Source organism: Haematobia irritans, chromosome 4, assembly GCF_050003625.1.
Source record: "Haematobia irritans isolate KBUSLIRL chromosome 4, ASM5000362v1, whole genome shotgun sequence".
Lineage (NCBI taxonomy): Eukaryota > Metazoa > Arthropoda > Insecta > Diptera > Muscidae > Haematobia > Haematobia irritans.
In genome coordinates this window covers 41746128-41765057 of record NC_134400.1, presented here as the reverse complement: position 1 = coordinate 41765057, position 18930 = coordinate 41746128, and the positions used below count along the sequence as shown (strand labels likewise).

Sequence of the window (18930 nt, the reverse complement as noted above, 5' to 3'; positions counted from 1 at the left end):
TAAAATTTTGACAAAATTTTCTATAGAGATAAAATTTTGACAATTTTTTCTATTGAAATAAAATTATGACAAAATTTTCTATAGAAATAAAATTTTGACAAAATTTTCTATAGAAATAAAATTTTGACAAAATTTTCTATAGAAATAACAATTTCTATAGAAATAAAATTTTGACAATTTTTTCTATAGAAATAAAATTATGACAAAATTTTCTATAGAAATACAATTTAAGTTAAATTTGAGATTTATTTTACTTTAATCCTTAATATAACTTCTTTTTTTCAAAAGAGTATATATTTAAACTCATCTCATCATTAGCATTTGTTCAAAATATCGAAGATTTATATTTGACTTGTGGTTTCTACGAATACATCCACATCCACCATTGTGATGGGGGGATTCGAACAAATTAGAAACTTTGTTAGTTTTGGGGTTTTTACACTTAACAACCTAAAAAATATAAATAAACGTTTCTCACCATAGTGGTTTGTTGTTATGGTAAGTTAACATGGCAATCAAACCTTTCTTTGCCCATAATCTTTAGACCATATAAACATACAAATATTCCTACAGTGAAGACGGAGGAGATTCGAGGCTCAACATAGAAAAAATACCATTTGTTCAAAAGAAGGAGATCAGGGGAATCGATTTCAAGAAACAAAAAGTGTCAGAGGAAAAACACACATATCCAAATCTTGCAGTCATGTCAAAAGATAAATAAAACAAAAGAAAAAAAAACACAGGTACTTAAATATGGATAACATGGCATCACAAAAGACTTAGGGGCCGCCGACAAAATCAACAAAGAAAAGCAGTTAAAGCAAAAACTACTTAACCCAATAATCATTTAAAATATTTTACAAATTAACAACTTAACTACGAAACGAAAGCACACCAAATGAAATCAGTAAGTATACACCAAAGGAATAAACGAGCATAAATTTAAAAAAGTTGAATCTAGAGTTTTTTTACAAAAGTCGACTAATCGACATTTTGTACAAAAAGGCAAAAGGTCCAAGTGGACATTTTGTAATCTTCAAAATTGAAAATTTTGTCAAAATTGTATTTCTTTAGAAAATTGCCAAAAGTTTATTTCTATAGAAAATTTTGTCAAAATTTTAATTTTATAGAAAATTTTATAGAAATTTTATTTTTATAGAAAATTTTGTCAAAATTTTATTTTTATAGAAAATTTTGTCAAAATTTTATTTTTATAGAAAATTTTGAACAAATGCTATTTCTAATTTTATTACTAGAGAAAATTTTGTAACAGTTTCTCAAAATTTTATTTCTATAGAAAATTTTCTAAAAATTTTATTTCTATAGAAAATGTTCTCAAAATTGTATTTCTATAGAAAATTTTCTGAAAACTTTATTTCTATCGAAAATTTTCTGAAATTTTTATTTCTATAGAAAATTTTCTGAAAATTTTATTTCTATAAAAATTTTTCTGAAAATTTTATTTCTATAGAACATTTTCTGAAAACTTTATTTCTATCGAAAATTTTCTGAAATTTTTATTTCTATAGAAAATTTTGTCAAAGTTTTATTTCTAAAAAAAATTTTGTCAAAATTTTATTTCTATAGAAAAATTTGTCAAAGTTTTATTTCTAAAAAAAATTTTGTCAAAATTTTATTTCTATAGAAAATATTGTTAAAATTTTATTTCTGTAGAAAATTTTGTCAAAATTCTATTTTTATAGAAAATTTTGTCAACATTTTATTTCTAAGAAAATTTTTGTCAAAATTTTAGTTCTATAGAAAATTTTTGTCAAAATTTTAGTTCTATAGAATATTTTTGCAAAATTTTATTTTTGTAGAAAATGTCAAATTTTATTTGTATTTCTTTTTGAATTATTTCTCTGTGCACCTCAGGTATTTGAATACAAAAATATTTTGAATATTAAAATTGTCAATCCAAATATACCTCATTTTCCTTTTCCATTCCTATTAATATATATTTTATTGTTTTTTTTTTTTGCTTCCTCCAAGACAATGACAAATTTTATGACCCAAGCCGATCTCAATGAGGCCACTAAATTACAAAGACGCCAACAGTTTGAAGAGGAACGAAAGAAGCGTATCTTTAATGCCAAACAACGTCTTTATGGGGTAAAAATGAAGATATTTTGAAAATATATATACATACATATTTTTCTGAAATAAAATTTCAATTTTCCAGCTGGATCTTGATGCCTTAGACAAACAAATAGCAGAAAAGAATAAAATTCGCCAATGGGAAAGGGAAAAGGATTGTCGTTATGAACAACAAACTGAAATGATGCAAAATGTTATCCATGCCAAGGAATTGGAATTGGAAAAACGAAAACGTTTAATGGAAAGCGATTTACATTATTATCGCTCACGTTTCCAAACCAAAGACCAGAGGCGAGAATTCGATCTCAACGATCCAGAGAGTATAAAAAAATCCAAACCTCTACGTACTGCCGATGATGACATCAACTTGGGCATATCAAGTGCCCAAATTTTTATAGGTGAAGATTTGGGTCATGTCGAACGTCAGCGTAGGCAACGTGAACAACAACGAGCTTGGTTGGATCAACAAATCCAAGAGAAGAAGCAAGCGGAAATAGCTCGTCAACAGGCTGATCGTGTCATATACGAGTCCATACAATCGCGAGATCAACGCCTCCAAGATATGGCCTGTTCTGAGCGTAAAGTGCGTAATCAAATGCATAATTCCATATACGAGTACAATAGTGAACTGGCTCGCCGTAAACGTGAGGAACGTCTGCGAAAACAAAAGGAAAACATGGAAGATGATATGGCCGAAATTTACAATATGCTTTCCAGTGATATACTAACTGAAAATCCCGATGTGGCTCAGTCTCGAACAAATCCCAATAAGAAAATTGCCTTTATGTATCGTGGTATGACCCCTCAAGAATTGGCCAATTTCCGTCGTGATCAATATCAGCAAGTATTGGATCGCAAGAAGGCAGAAACCGAAAAGCAAATCATGGATAAACAGTGGGAACAATATGCCATAAATATGGATCGTCAATTGCAATGGAAAGATCATGAAATGGAACGTAAGCGTCAGAGTGAATTTCAAAAGGTTCTTGAGGAGAATGATAAATTGGCTCGAGAGCAAAAACTTCAAAAAGATTATAATGAAAAGGTTATGCATGTGAATAAAGTAACCCAAGAGTTTTTCGATAAATTCAATACAACAACACGATAAAGTAGAAGAGCCATCTCTAGGGCAAGAAACTTAAGATATTGGGCGTATTCAATGGAAAAAACGGAACAAATATTCGAATGAAGAGTTGAGTAAAACGTCTAGCAAGGTTTATTTCCTTATAATTTGAAAAATTATCAAAAATATGCTTCACTACTTTGTTTTTTATCAATAAAATTTATTTGATTCAAATAAACAAAAAACTGTTGGCTTTTTTTAATTTTGAACGCCCAAAAGAGTTTCCAGTAGAACTAGACGGAATCTGACTTTTTGCCGCAGACAATGTTTTGACAAAATTTTCTATAAAAAAAAAAAAATTTGAAAAAATATTCTATAGAAATAATAATATTTTTGACAAAATTTTCTAAAGAAAAAAATTTTTGACAAAATTTTCTATAGAAATAAAATTTGGGACAAAATTTTCTATAGAAGTAAAATTTTAAGAAAAATTTCTATAGAAATATATTTTTGCAAAAATTTTCTATAGAAATAAAATTTTGCAAAAATTTTCTATAGAAATAAAATTTTGCAAAAATTTTCTATAGAATTAAAATTTTGCAAAAATTTTCTATAGAAATAAAATTTTGAAAAAAAATTTTTGTAGAAATAAAATTTTGCAAACAATTTCTATAGAAATAAATTTTTGACAAAATTTTCTGAACAAAAAAAACATAAAAAATTTTCTAAAGAAATAAAATTTTGATAAAATTTTCTATAGAAATAAAATGTTGAAAACATTTTGTGTAGAAATAAAACTTTTTTTTAAATTTTCTATAGAAATAAAATTTTGATCAAATTTTCTATAGAAATACAATTTTGACATAATTTTCTTTAGAAATAAAATTTTGACAAAAGTTTCTATAGAAATAAAATTTTGAGAAAATTTTCTATAGAAATAAAATTTTGAAAAATTCTTTTATAGAAATAAATTTTTGACAAAATTTTCTATAGAAATAAAATTTTGAAAAATTCTTCTATAGAAATAAAATTTTGAAAAATTCTATAGAAATAAATTTTTGACAAAATTTTCTATACAAATAAAATTTTGAGAAAATGTTCTATAGAAATAAAATTTTGAGAAAATTTTCTATAGAAATAAAATTTTGAGAAAATTTTCTATAGAAATACAATTTTGAAAAATTCTTCTATAGAAATAAAATTTTGCAAAAATTGTGTATAGAAATAGAAATGTTGACAAAATTGTCTATAGAAATAGAAATTTTGACAAAATTTTCTATAGAAATAAAATTTTGACAAATTTTTCTACAGAAAAAAATTTCTCTAAATTTTGATAGATTATTTTTAGTTCGAACACCGCAACCACAAAATGTATCATGACCCGTTTCCTGCTGGAACTAATGCTTCTTTCTTACTGGCGTCTAATAAAACAAATTACCTTTTTCCTTTATCTAATAATCCACTTCCTTTCAATATGTTCTTGTGTAACTCTTATGAGCAGGTAGTTGTTAATAGCCGGCAGTTGATTTATTACCATATCATAAGGAAAATAATAAACTGCAAGAAGGAACACATCTATTAAGGTATCAAAACGAAATACCATTAACAATTCAAAATGTCACTGGATTCAAATGCACACAAAAATTGTATGTACAAGATAAGCTATCGCACATCCAAGTCCTGATGTAGGTAATATATTCTCATAAAGATGCACATGAGGACTACAACAGAGACAGCTGATATTTATCTATATATTGCCCTCCATGTTTGTGTACAATGGAATTTTCCAGGAATTTTGACAGGAGTCGTAAGATGGAAAATCTTTTTGTTTAAACTCAATTGATAAGATGCATTGCATTAGAGTGGCATACGTAAAGGAAAGTGTGATCAACCCTTATTGAGATGAATATGTTATTTTGTTGAAAATGGTAAACGCATTTATTATCCTTAAAAAGGATTGGTAGCTACACTGAAGGAATATGTTTTTTAGGAACAAAGTTTTATTTTGGAGATAATATTTATTTTTATTTGCCGAAGGTACTCTTGTAATCCTATGGCGCCAAAATCTTAGCGATTCTAAGTGCTATCCAAAACCTTCTCTAGTGATATATATAGTTGTAAACTAACCCCATATAAATTCATTTTCATCTATAGACTTTTTAGCATCCCATTAAAGAACCTCCCATGATGATCGGTAGCACTGGTCTTCAGAAAATCGTGAAAGAAATTTTTTTCTGGATAGCACGTGAACAATAGCTTTTAGAATTCGAAAAATTATTCGGTATACGTGAGTTAAATTGTACTCTGTCCATCCCCATATCTTTACTACACTTATCTACTTTTCTTTGGAATATAAAAAAACAAAGATAAACGAACGAGGCAGATGTTTTTCCTTAAATGATCAACATAGAAAATGGCTTACAGTAAATATACAAAAATGGGATATTTTTTACATGTATTTGTATTTGTTTACCGAGTAAGATGTATACAAACATTAGACATATACACATGCATTTTGAGAAAACCAAGGATTCCTTCGTGTAGTTTTCTTCTATGGAATAAAAAAAAGAAAATGATAAAATATGTGTTACACAACAATAAGCCCCCTTCTGGTGGTAGATTCATTATTCCTTTCAAAATTTCTATCGCCTCTTCTTTGTCTAGTACACAAACCTCCTTGTTCTTCTTTTCTTCTTCTATTGTTTTGTTTTTCCGTGTGTAGCTATTGTCTATTCTTTATAGAAATGCATGTTGTTTGCTGATAACATTTTCATATCTATGGCAATACTTTGGAAAATGTATGCAATGACCTCCGCATGCATCGAGAATTGTGCATATGTTACGCAGAGGGAAATAATGAAAACCAAGAAAATAAAAAAAAAAAAAACAAGAAAAAAAAACAACGTGTACAAATATTTCATCCCCTAAGGTAACTCAAATATCGAAAAACCAATACAAATAGGAGTTATTATTATTATTAAAAGTAGTTTATTCAACAGAACTTTAATACTATTAAAAATAAAATTTTGGCAAAATATTCTATAGAAATAAAATTTTGACAAAATTTTCTATAGAAATAAAATTTTAACAAAATTTTCTATAGAAATAAAATTTTGACAAAATTTTCTATAGAAATAAAATTTTGACAAAATTTTCTACAGAAATAAAATTTTGTCAAAATTTTCTATAGAAATAAAATTTTGACAAAATTTTCTATAGAAATAAAATTTTGGCAAAATTTTCTATAGAAATAAAATTTTGGCAAAATATTCTATAGAAATAAAATTTTGACAAAATTTTCTATAGAAATAAAATTTTGACAAAATTTTCTATAGAAATAAAATTTTGGCAAAATTTTCGATAGAAATAAAATTTTCTACAGAAATAAAATTTTGACAAAATATTCTATAGAAATAAAATTTTTCCATTCGTTTTGTTTTGTTATTGTTGGTTTTGTTCTTTAAGCATTGTTGTTGTTTTTTTATTTCAGCTTAAAACCATGCATTGACTAAACTACAAGTGTAGCTTAACCAACAGAGGAAAAGAATGTTTGTCAAATTTATTTGGGCAAAGCCCTATAGACTGCAAGATGTTTGGATGGACGCACGTTTCGGAATTACCACATTCCTCATCAGCATCCTCTACTTGCAGCAAAACTATCAACCAATTATCAGAATAAATTCAGGCAGTTCATTAAACCCAACAATAAATCACACTTGAGCCCTCCGAAAAAAAGGCTTTACATTGATAGCCGGCTTATGCCGAAATAACCAACCATCTTGCAGTCTATAGGGCTTTGCCCAAATAAATTTGACAAACATTCTTTTCCTCTGTTGGTTAAGCTACACTTGTAGTTTAGTCAATGTATGGTTTTAAGCTGAAATCAAAAAACCAACAACATTGAAATAAAATTTTGACAAAATTTTCTATAGAAATAAAATTTTGACAAAATTTTCTATAGAAATAATATGTTGACAAAATTTTCTATAGAAATAAAATTTTGACGAAATTTTCTATAGAAATAAAATTTTGACAAAATTTTCTATAGAAATAAAATATTGACAAAATTTTCTATAGAAATAACATTTTGACAAAATTTTCTATAGAAATAAAATTTTCTATAGAAATAAAATTTTCTATAGAAATAAAATTTTGACAAAATTTTCTATAGAAATATAATTTTGACAAAATTTTGAAACAAATTTTCCATAGAAATAAAATTTTGACATTTTTTATAGAAATAAAAATATAAGAAAATTTTCTATAGAAATAAAATTTTGAGAAAATTTTCTGTAGAAATAAATTTCTATATTTTATAGAAATAAAATTTTGACAAAATTTTCTATAGAATTAAATTTTGACAAAATTTTCTATAGAATTAAATTTTGACAAAATTTTCTATAGAAATAAAATTTTCTCAAAATTTTCTATGGAATTTTTACAAAAATTTCTCTACAATAAACCGACTATTGTTTTTAGCAGATTTTTTTTCTGAGTGTAAGAATCTTTCCCTCTTTTCTTTGCCGCCTTTCTACTATGCCACCTTAAGTGGTCACACAAACCATCCCTTGTCACATTTTTTTTCTCTAAAAACGCATTTGAAATGCCTCCACAGTCCAGGTATAACAGGTAACTCCTTTTATTAGAAACCAGATGGGCCCACAACTTTACCCCCAAAACATAATAGAGAAAAACATCGTATTAAAAAAACACACCCCATCTTAATTATCTAGTTAAAATTCTTTTTCATTCCTTACCATCCAAAGAAAATATTTTTTTTGATTTGATGCCTGAAAAATTGGCCCTACTACTTTAAAAAGGAAAGTACGAAGAAAGAAAACAAAAAAATTCCTGATATCGTTTTCTTTGACAATTTTGTTTGTATTTTTGAAACTTTGAGTGACGCTAAGCCTATAAGGGAACAACGCTCAATTTGTTTTTGGAAAATTTCTTCTTTTGGATGTCAGTGTCAGGAAATTGTTTTTGTTTTTCTTAGAGCTCTCCTCTTGTACAAAAAAGTAACAGATGGGGATTAAACTCTCTCAAAGTAATTTAGATGGGTTCATTTAGTTCATTAAAGAAATATGATAGCCTTTTGAGGAGGAACTGTACCCATTGACAAAAAAAAAGAAAGAAAAAAAGGAGTAGCGTAAATTATATGCCAAGGTTAATTGTTGGATGTATGGACAAAAACTAAGTATGAACCAAAAATATTGGGAAATTGATCTATAGCAGGTTTAATTGATAGGGAATATGATGATAAATATACAAATCGAAGGTGCTGCAACACTTTAGCTCACTATATATAGTCGGGATCGATATTAGAGCTCGACCGAAGCACGGGCTTCGGCATTCGGTCAAAAATTGATAATCGGCCACGAATCGACCTTCGGCGGCCGATTAACCGAAGCCGAAGCTTTGTGAATAATTTATTTCATATTGAATTGTCCAAGTATTGAATTTGTCTCAGTCAAAACACCCAGGTCAAATAAAACGTAAAAAAATATTTAAAAAATCCTGAACTGAATTACCTTTTATTGCCGTATTTATGCATTTGTTGATTTTTTTAATTCGGCCAAAAAAATTCCCGCTTCGGTCGAGCTCTAAATCGATATTAAGAGTATCTCCTGGCCCAAGGAGATGATAAATCTGGGTCACATCAACAACAGCACTATAGGGTTCAACATACCGAAGACTTTCCGTTGTATGCAAATGGAAAATACTTTCGTTATAAAAAAATGTATATAAGATTTTTATTTATTTTACCTTAAATTTCAAATTAATTCGTTATTTGCTCAATGGAGATGATCCACGCAATTATTTAAATTTCTTATATTAAATGCTTTACTTTTTTTCCTTCTTCCATTTCCTTGACTTCTTCAAGGTCTTTTTTCTTACTCCCTAGTGTGTGCAAACAAATCCTAACTTTTATTTGATTTTGTTGTCGTTGATGTTATTCATCATTATTGTTTATTTAGTACCACTTGAATTATTTTCTTTATTCATATTTCTCTCTCCCCCCCTATCTGTTTCGATTTTGTCAGGTTTTATTATTATTCTCTTATTTGTTTATTGTTGCAAGGATTTGGTTTTTACTAAAGATTGTATACGTCCTACCCCATCCCCCCATCCATCCGTGGATTTTGTAAACGTTTTCTATGAGTATCCTTGTGACCATAGAACGAAAAGGAACCCCAGCCATTAAATTACAAATTGTGTATATATATTTTGTAAATATAGCTTTAAGATTTTCTCTAGTCTATGACAGGAAGGGATCTTATTTAGTATAGAGGTTTAATCAATTATCCATGATGAAATACAGTCCCCGTCCCCACCACATACGATATGCATTCACATTTTCCATGAACATCTCAAAATTCTCTTACCAACAAATAAAAATGCAGATTAGGATATCTGCCAACCACGGTGTAACAACATCGAAAAATCTTGGTATAACAAGGCAACATGCTTAAAAATTTCCTTTGGCATTAATTGCAACATTTATAGCAAGGCCTACTTCCCAATATATACCATATATTCTTACTTACCTTCATTATGGCACCAAGGTTTTTAGTCGTCACAGCCTTTTATATTTTGGTTAGTATGACAATTATTGAATGCTTCATTCTATTGAGCCATTTTATGCAATACTGAGAACCTTTAGTTTACTTACCTCACTTTCACGGAAATATTCTAATATATTCCTTTGATATTCCACAACTTCAAAGAAGCGTTGACGATCATTACGTGGTATTGAAAGATTTTTTTGTTCCGAAGATTCAGCAACATCTTTAGAATTGCTATTGTCGAAAATGGTCGCTGTGGACATGGAACGATCTACTGACATAGGTGATAAAACATCCGATACGGACATTGGTGTGGTGTCCAAAATGTATTCATGGTCGTCATATTTATTATGAATATCACTGAAATATATAAAAAAGAAAAACACGTTAAAAATAATTTTTAAAATGTTATTTCTATGGAAAATTTTGTCAAAACTTTATTTCTATAGAAAATTTTGTCAAATTTTTATTTGTATAGAAAATTTCTATAGAACATTTTGACAAAATTTCTGTTTCTATAGAACATTTTCTTGAAATGTTATTTCTATAAAACATTTTGGAAAATATCATTTCTATAGAAAATTTTCTCAAATTTTTTTCTATAGAAAATTTTGTCAAAATTTTATTTCTATAGAAAATTTTGTCAAAATTTTATTTCTATAGAAAATTTTCTAAAATTTTTTCTATAGAAAATTTTCTCAAATTTTTTTTTATAGAAAATTTTGTCAAAATTTTATTTCTATAGAAAATTTTCGTCAAAATTTTATTTCTATAGAAAATTTTCGTCAAAATTTTATTTCTATAGAAAATTGTGAACATTTTATTTCTATAGATTTTTTTTTCAAAATTTTATTTCTATCGAAAATTTTGTCAAAATTTTATTTCTATAAAAAAATGTTCTGCAGATTTTATTTCTATCAAAAATTTTGTCAAAATTTTATTTCTATAGAAAATTTTTGCAAAATATTATTTGTATAGAAAATTGTATAGAATTTTGGTCAAAATTTTTTTTCTATAGAAAAATTAAAAATATATAAATCTTACCTCCTTTCAGTTAAAATATTATGATGTTGCGAACGCTGTTGTTTATCTTGGAAAACATTCTCTTTGTCCACAACATCTTGACTAGTATTTTCAGTTTGTTTAACATTGAAGACACCACTTGAAATTGCTGTTTGCTGTGGTTCAATATTCTCATTGTGATCTTCATAGACGGAAAATGTTTTGAACTGTTCCACTGGGACCACAGTTGATTTTTTACCACCCAATGTTTGGTCGTCTTTAATATTTTTAACATTGCCAACTTCGCGGAATGCCTGTAAAAAAAAATATACATAATGAATAATAAAATAAATACATAAAATTAAGAGATAGTATATAGTGGGTATTCTAATAATATGGAAACCAGCCTTTCTCCCTTACTCTTAGGTAAACTATTCTTAAAAAGGTTTTCTGTTTTTCCCCCTCACAGGTCAGAGGGGGTGTTCAATTTGCCATAACGCGTTTGTCTTGTAATGATGATCACTATATTGATAATAATTGCATGCAAGCGGTTTAGTGTTTCATTTAGACCAGACACATATCGGTTTGCATGCATACGACTCTGAGAGCTAGGGGGTAAGTTGAAATTATTTTCAGCAAGTTTAGTAGGGCATTTCGTACTTGGAGTATAGACCCACATATAGTGTATGACGATGGTGTCATGTATAATAAAGGAAGAAATAATATACTATACAAAGGGCATGTAGACCACGAGGATATATAATATAGAATAAAAATCTGTGAAGCGTAAAAGAATGAAATATGAAACGCAATGCAATATACAATTGTTACAAATAGAATACGAATAGCGTCTACGCCAAAGCAGATTTTCTCCTAGTCAAATATAATTAATGATCTGGACAACAACAAAAAAATCTATACCACATCAAGAACTCATTTATCAAAACTTTTGCAGTAGTCAGGGCAATTTGGGGAATTGAATTTCAGTATAAAGTTTGGACATATTACGATCAACAAATAATAGTTCCAAATAACCTTGCTCATTAAATGCGGAAGACTCCTAAAAATTAAAACAAAAACAAACCCAATTAGCCTTAATAATAGGATGAAATACTGTTAATTTTTTTGGCTTCTCTGTGTTTAAAATTCTCATACATATATTCCCAAAAGGTTAGAAATGTCAACGATTTCAAATGCCTAACATACAAACATAGTATACGATTTGACAGCCCTATCCATAAGTGTTTAAATCGTTTCTCTCTTTCTCACTCTGGTTGTTCTATATGGGAAAAATCCTGTTACACACCAATAACTCCTCTGAGATGTTTCACTGATAATGGCTTTGCGGATGGTTCACATTTTCGCCTATGCAAGTGTAGAAAGTATATGTATTTGTAGCTTTGAATTTGATGAGCCAGCTGTTGCAATACATTGTTGATGTAATTCTCTCTACTCTTCGTATTTTCTTCTTTCTGAGTAAGAAAATTGCCACAGAGTTGTTGTTGTTACTTCTATTGCGTTTTCTTTCGAATTGTAACGGACAAAAAGGCGGGAAAAACATTAGAAAATTTTAATGTAAACAAAGCGTAAGTCAAAGGGGCAGATGTTGTCAATGGCAAAGACAATAAACTTTAGGAAGATAGGAAATTAAGTGCACGAAATAAATTTCCATAAAGGGGAAAATGTAATTTTTTGTTGTTGCCTAAAATTTAACATTGCTTCATTAAGAAAATTAAGTTTTTCATTTAAAAAATAAAAACAAATAAAAAATTACAAACATGTATGGAACTAACATGGTAAATGCAACATTTGGTATGACGCAAGCCAATTTCTATCTTCATAAAGTTTATTGTCTTTGGTCAATGGGATCAGTTATGATCCATTGACCATAAAGTTTGTGATCCATCTATTCAAAAAGTGAATAGAATAAAAAAAGATATGAAATTGAAAAAAAAAACTACTTGCAAAATAAAAAAGAAATAAAGACAAGGCTTCCGACATACGTGGGGACCAAAACAATAATTTTTAATACTTAGTATCACATTGTAGTTTGTATAAATAAGCCACTTAGTGACTTCAAATTTCAAAATAAAATAAAACAAATATAATAATATGCTATATAATCTGATATCCGAAATGAATCCAAATACTAAGTCTATTTTTTAAACCTTAGAAATGAGATAAAAAATATATTAATTTACTATATACTCTGGTATCCGAGATGTATTTGGTCTATTTATCCTCCATCAAAATGACAACGCTAAATTTTATATTTCTAATAGCCCATTCACATTAGGTTCGAAATCTACTAAAATTGGATTTGAAATCCCTGTTTTATAAAACAAATGACAATTGAAATCTAGTTAAAGTGGATTTTGTCAACACCTAAATTATCGGCATATTTTTTTTTTTACTTAACGCACCCTTTTCTTGTCTTATTATTCAGGCATCTAGAATTACAATTCTGAATAAATGAAATGAATTTTATGTAGCAAACACGCTCTAGCTGAGATTTAGAAACGTAACCCCACAATCTTTCAATTAATTTATCTCCAACATTCAACTAAAAAATGTTGCCTGATTGAATTAAAGCATTGACCACGTTTTAATCATTCTCTATGTACATTTTCTATACCCACAACATCCTCTTTAAACCAATGATGTCCACTATCGCCCACACCTCTACCTTCTGTGAAACCCCCAAAACATTACAATAAAACCAATCATCGTTTATTTGATTGATTTCTTCCAAGTGACAATTCTCTATAGCACAGGAGAAATTTCAAGTCATAAAAATGTCAACCTAACTTAAATGTTATGGCAAATATTTAAATAAAATGACTTTCATATCATGATGTCACAATAAATATAAACAAATCATAAAACTTTAACATAATGCCCATAGTAAAGATTGTCCATTGTATTCTCCTCTACACTTACAGCATAAAGTCCTCCCCTCCCACACCCCACCACAAGCGCATTGTGAATTTGTTGGGCAGAGAGCAAATGGTAGGTCGCCTTACAGTCGCTTTATGTCGAGTGGTTTGCCTTTTGAGTCTCTGATAAGAAATTACACTACAAACATCTCAATTATATGCTTTCCAATAACATTAAACAATGAATGGTTTTCACTACTCATAATTTTGACACAAGAAGACCATATGCGGGTATGACTTTTTTTAAGAAAAGTCGCGTGCTTCCTCCATATTTTCCTACTAAATGTGAAGACCAAAATTCCCTTAAGAGAAATCATCGCCATTTGTATATATATAACAAAATAAAAAAAGAAATATAAAACAATTATTTTTTCAGGTCCCCCTCTTCCTATGTTACAATTGGAAGGTGAGGGAATTAGAAGAGGGGGGATGTGGCTTGGAACAAAGTTTATTTGAATATTCGATAAAAAAAATGCTAACACAAAATTTGATTAGAAGCATTGGACGAACAAAGAACCAAATGCGAGATAGTATAGGAAGATGAAAAAAAGTAAAGATGAACGAAAATTTGGTCGAGTCGAATTTTGTGTTCCATTCATCATAATTTTTATAAACATTAGCTCAGAACGTCTGTACTTGGGTTGTGGTTGAGTGTTTGCAAATTATAGGAATAACAAAGGTCGATATGAAAAATTGACCAACGATTCTGTTCCACTTAGAGAAGTTTCACAGTCTGAATAAAAGGAATTGGAGCTGAACGTCCATTTTGTCCGTGCATAAAATCCATTCTCAAATGATGTCGGTAACAGCAGTTTTATGTGCGGCTATTGGAAAAGTGTGTGGCATCTTCTCTGAAGAAATTTGATGTTGTTGTGTTAGCCCTTTTCGAGTCTACCAGTAAATAAACATACTCCAACAGGGGGTTTACAGTCCTCGAGCAGGATTGAAAACCCTGTGTCATCCCTAATCGGCTGCAGAGAGGCCAGGAAACGTTGTTATTGCTGTATTTTTTTGTTTATTGTCCAATAAGATTTTTCAAAAAATAAACATATAACGCTTGGCCAATGGGAAAGAGGCCGGACTTGGACAAGGAGACTCATTGTGTCGACCACGATATGTACGGCTGACGGTAAAAGTTGTGTTTATTCTCCGAATAGTGCATTATGGATCTTGGATTTCAGATTTCAACTATGCGACTAGGATGGTATGTGTCCACAACTATCTGGTTGAGCCGTGCACGTTAGGCTGGCTGGGCCAGTAGAAAGTGATGTGTTCCACATGCATTTTGATTACAGATGGAAAAACGCCCCACTGCCGGATTTCCTTGAAATCCCACAATTCATGGCCAGTTTATCTATATTGAACAAACTCTCTCACCCGTTTGGAATCCTAAAAAATAGCTGAATTTATTATCACAATACAAATATTTTTGCTCTTCAGGCGAACGAAAGGGCCCGTTTTGAAATAAACTGCTTTAAAATTTAATTCATAATGGAACTACATAAGGATCATGTCAGTCATTGTAAAATTATAATTACGAAAAAAATCTAATCTAAACCCTAAAAAATGTATGTTGAAATATCATATATCCGACGCAGATACATCAAGAAAATTCATAGTCAGCTGTTTCTGTGATGCTACCTCATTCTTCTTACGCCATGTCTACGTTTCGTTTTATTAAAATATAACAGGAATTGAAGTGTATGTGTGTGGAAGAAAACGAGAGAGAGAGTGGAATTCACAAAATAAAAGAGAGACTTGGATATTTAGTTTAGTTAAAAATTTCGCCATTATCTTTGTCACCCTTCTACCAAACAATGAAATATAAATATGTAACAACAACATATCCCAGTATAGGATATAAATGACAGCAAAAAATAAAAAAGAAATATGACGTCAGAGATAACCATACTATTGAAAATTTGTTAAGTCTGCACCACCATCTATGTATGTGAAATGGTTTTCAAAAAACTAAGACCCACCACCTTTTGACTGTGACATGTTGATAATGCACTCCTGCGACGAATTTAATGATCACATACTGGAAACTTACCACTTTATTGCTGCCTATTCCTGTATGAACTCCATTGTTGTTGGTGTTATTGCCTGTGCGTATATTGGCATTTGAATTAAGAGTTGCAAAATTGGCGCGTCCCTTCACAGGGACGCCACCACTAACACCCATTGGTACATGGGCACCCAATGGTTGTTTAGATTTTCCCTTAATGGGAATATTGCGAGGATTCTCCTTTCCGGCATCTTGCAAGATTTGAAATGGAGCGTTTGTTGTTGTAGCGGCCATTGTTATTTAGATGTCTGTAAATTCTTCAGGTATGTCAATTTTATTGTTGCCTGGTTGAATGGTGGTATTCCTTTGACTATTGGTTTTTGTTTGTGGATCGCACGAAAAACACACACACGCACGGTTCAAACACAAATGTTCAACACAAATACACGATTAAAACAGGGTGTTTGGTATTAATAAAAAACTCACAGTAGAGACGGAAGATGGAATATTCTATAACAAAATAGAAAATAAATAATTCTTAATATATTTCACTTGACATAAAAATGACAGATAAATACTAAATCAATTATATCCTATAATTTATTCCAAATTTGGGAAAATATCTTTTAAATATATTTAAGGTTTTTCCAAGAACATATTTTATTTCTTTTTCACTTTTGCATTGTTTTACAAGCCTTATATTTGTTTTTGTAGATTCCCGTTCGTTTTTTCTGCACAAGTAATTTAATTTCGCGTTCTTCGTCAACTCAAGCAATGGACACTGTATTGTATTGCAGATTTCGTCGTATATTTATCCTCGATTTGATGCTTACTCTCGTATACACATACACACTCATGCAATTAGAGCGCGCTCACACACATACACCTTTTTGAAGGTTTTATATGGGGTTTCAACAAAAAGGCATTTAATAAAATTCCACTCTTTAGGCTCGCGATATTCGCAAAAAGCCTACACACAATAGACGTATATTAATTTTACTTTTTCTTTAAACAAATTTATAACATTTTCCAATTTTTTTTTTTGGATGTAGACCGATATTTGTTAATTTATGTTGCTCTTGAATTAGGAATGTTGTTCTCTCGTGGCCGTCATGAATTGTATTGATGGAAATTTGAATTCGAGCGCCTGTAAAATGAAATTGTTGAAGCGATCGCTGGATGGAACGTTTTACAATTATGTAGTGGACTTACTTATGGCTGGCAACGTTCGTTTGTGGGGAGTTGCCAATCAAAAGTTGATGCAGGGTTGTATTGCTAGAAGGTGGTGTTTAGAATTACCAAATAGTGCGGCCATTCGGAAAGTGCCTTTTTAACTGTAAAAAAAAAAATAATTTCGTTGCTTAGCGATTCGCAAATCGTCTTCCATTATACTACGTTCGCACTAGACACGAAATCTCGCTATTTAGAACCAAAATCTCTTTACAAATCTCAAGTGTTCGATCTGGCAAAATAACGAGATTTCGTAGATTTGAGGAATTAACAGCTGTTTGTAAATATATCAATACAAACAAGGAAAATTGGGGCAGGGTTGCAAAAAGCGCATTTTTAGTACTATATTTAGAACCAAAATCTCTTTACAAATCTCAAGTGTTCGAACTGGCAAAATAACGAGATTTCGTAGATTTGAGGATTTAACAGCTGTTTGTAAATATATCAATGCAAACAAGGAAAATTGGAGCAGGGTTGCAAAAAGCGCATTTTTAGTACTAAAACCACAGTTGTACAAGGCAGTATAGGGGATTTTGAAAGAAATTTTGTTGAACTCCTCTACGAGCCAGCTGATATTTGCCTATTGCAAATCTATTGAGATCTAGGAGGATTTCGACCAAAATCCTCGTTTGCGAGGATGTCGTGTCTAGTGCGAACGTAGTATTAAATGTTAAGAAAAAAACTTTCGAGCATAGTGTAAACGTATTATAAATAATATTTTTTTCCCTATACATCGAGATATGCAAATTCATTGCCAGTTAAATAGTAAACAAAGGAGTTGCATTCATAACAAATCTATCTACAAACTTGTCTCGAAAGTTATAAGATAGTGTGAACGGCACTTTAGGGATGCAGATCAGAGAATGTAGCCGCCGAGCATTTTTTACCAGTCGACTCCGCCGAATATTTCGACTCATCTCGAATCTAATTCAGCCACCAAAAAATGAAAAATAATGATTTAAATCAGAAAACTTTATTAATAATTGTATTTTTGGCCAAAATGTAGAACCTTCCACCAACAATCAATCATCAAGTTGCTATAATTATTTTGCGAAAATGTAGCAAAGAAAATTTGAATGAAATGTAAATTTGATGACACGCTTATTTGTACAACTAATCCCATTACCATTCACCTTTTTAATTTTATAATGGACAATTGTCCGCCGCCGCCGGAGGCAAACATCCGCCGACAAAAATAGGTTGGCTTCTTTCTCTGATGCAGATGTTTGACATGGAGAATGAAGCCGACCCATTTTTGTCGGCGGCTGACACAATTTTTTTGCCTAAGACGGTGGCGGCTTGACGGCTAAGTCGATAATATCGAGTGAGTCACAACATTTTCGTGCGTGAGTGTGCGTGAGCGTGAGACCTACCAAACAATATCGTGCGTGAGTAAGATTTTTCCGTCGTGAGTGTGAGTTAAATTTTACTCACGTGCACACCTCCTACCTCGATATTAGGGCTGTTTTCTTTTAGCACTGGATATGCTAAGCCGTTAAGGACTAAAATAAAACAGAGTACTCGTTTATCCAGGACATCTCCAAAAATATGCAACACTGTCATCAGCTGTTTAAAAACAATCACAGAAAAGAAGTGAAATCTTGCATTTTTAATGTATGAAATGCTTCAATTAGTAATAAATATTTACTTCTGCGATTATTTATGACACTGTATCACTTTGAATTTCATGTTTTTCGGTAAAATAGTCAAAATAAATTGCTATTGTGAATCGAAGAAGCGTCACTTTATCCAAATACAATCTGGCAACATCGGCGCGAATTGCACTGATGAGATGTTCTGGATAGAACACCAGTGCAACGATGTTCTGGATAGCCCATACAAATTTTGCATCCAGTGCAAAAAGAAAACAGCCCTATTATCGACTAGAGGTGTGCACATGACACGAAATATTCTCACGAAAATAATCCCGCTCTCCAACGTAAAACGCTTAAAAGTTAAATTCATTTGCAATTTTAGTGACACCTAGGATGTTAAGAGTTTAATAACACTCTCGATATTAATCGTGCT

General features: G+C 30.2%; 2 protein-coding genes across 3 annotated transcripts in view; one reads left to right on the top strand and one right to left on the bottom strand.

Annotated features, from left to right (window-relative positions):
* CycA (cyclin A) overlaps nt 1-16840 on the bottom strand; it is a 43494-nt gene extending 26654 nt beyond the window's left edge. The window contains exons 1-4 of one of the 2 annotated variants that reach the window (XM_075304264.1): nt 16506-16840; nt 15718-16182; nt 10771-11042; nt 9834-10086 (exon numbers count right to left, since the gene is read on the bottom strand). In XM_075304264.1, coding sequence (XP_075160379.1) covers nt 9834-10086; nt 10771-11042; nt 15718-15966 — 774 coding nt within the window. In that variant the 5' untranslated portion in view covers nt 15967-16182; nt 16506-16840. The remainder of the gene's footprint in view (nt 1-9833; nt 10087-10770; nt 11043-15717; nt 16183-16505) is intronic. The other variant, XM_075304265.1, reaches the window with a different exon arrangement.
* Nucleotides 1923-3405, top strand: LOC142233735 (RIB43A-like with coiled-coils protein 2). Its single transcript, XM_075304751.1, has 2 exons — nt 1923-2112; nt 2183-3405. Exons 1-2 carry the CDS (start codon nt 1996-1998, stop codon nt 3203-3205), a joined length of 1140 nt encoding a protein of 379 aa, XP_075160866.1. The 5' UTR covers nt 1923-1995; the 3' UTR covers nt 3206-3405.
* Nucleotides 16841-18930: the final 2090 nt, after the last annotated feature.

Coding starts and splice junctions, on each gene's coding strand:
- LOC142233735 (XM_075304751.1), top strand. CDS start 1,996: ATGACAAATTTTATGACCCAAGCCGATCTCAATGAGGCCACTAAATTA. Junction 2,113..2,182: donor CCAAACAACGTCTTTATGGG/GTAAAAATGAAG, acceptor TCAATTTTCCAG/CTGGATCTTGATGCCTTAGA.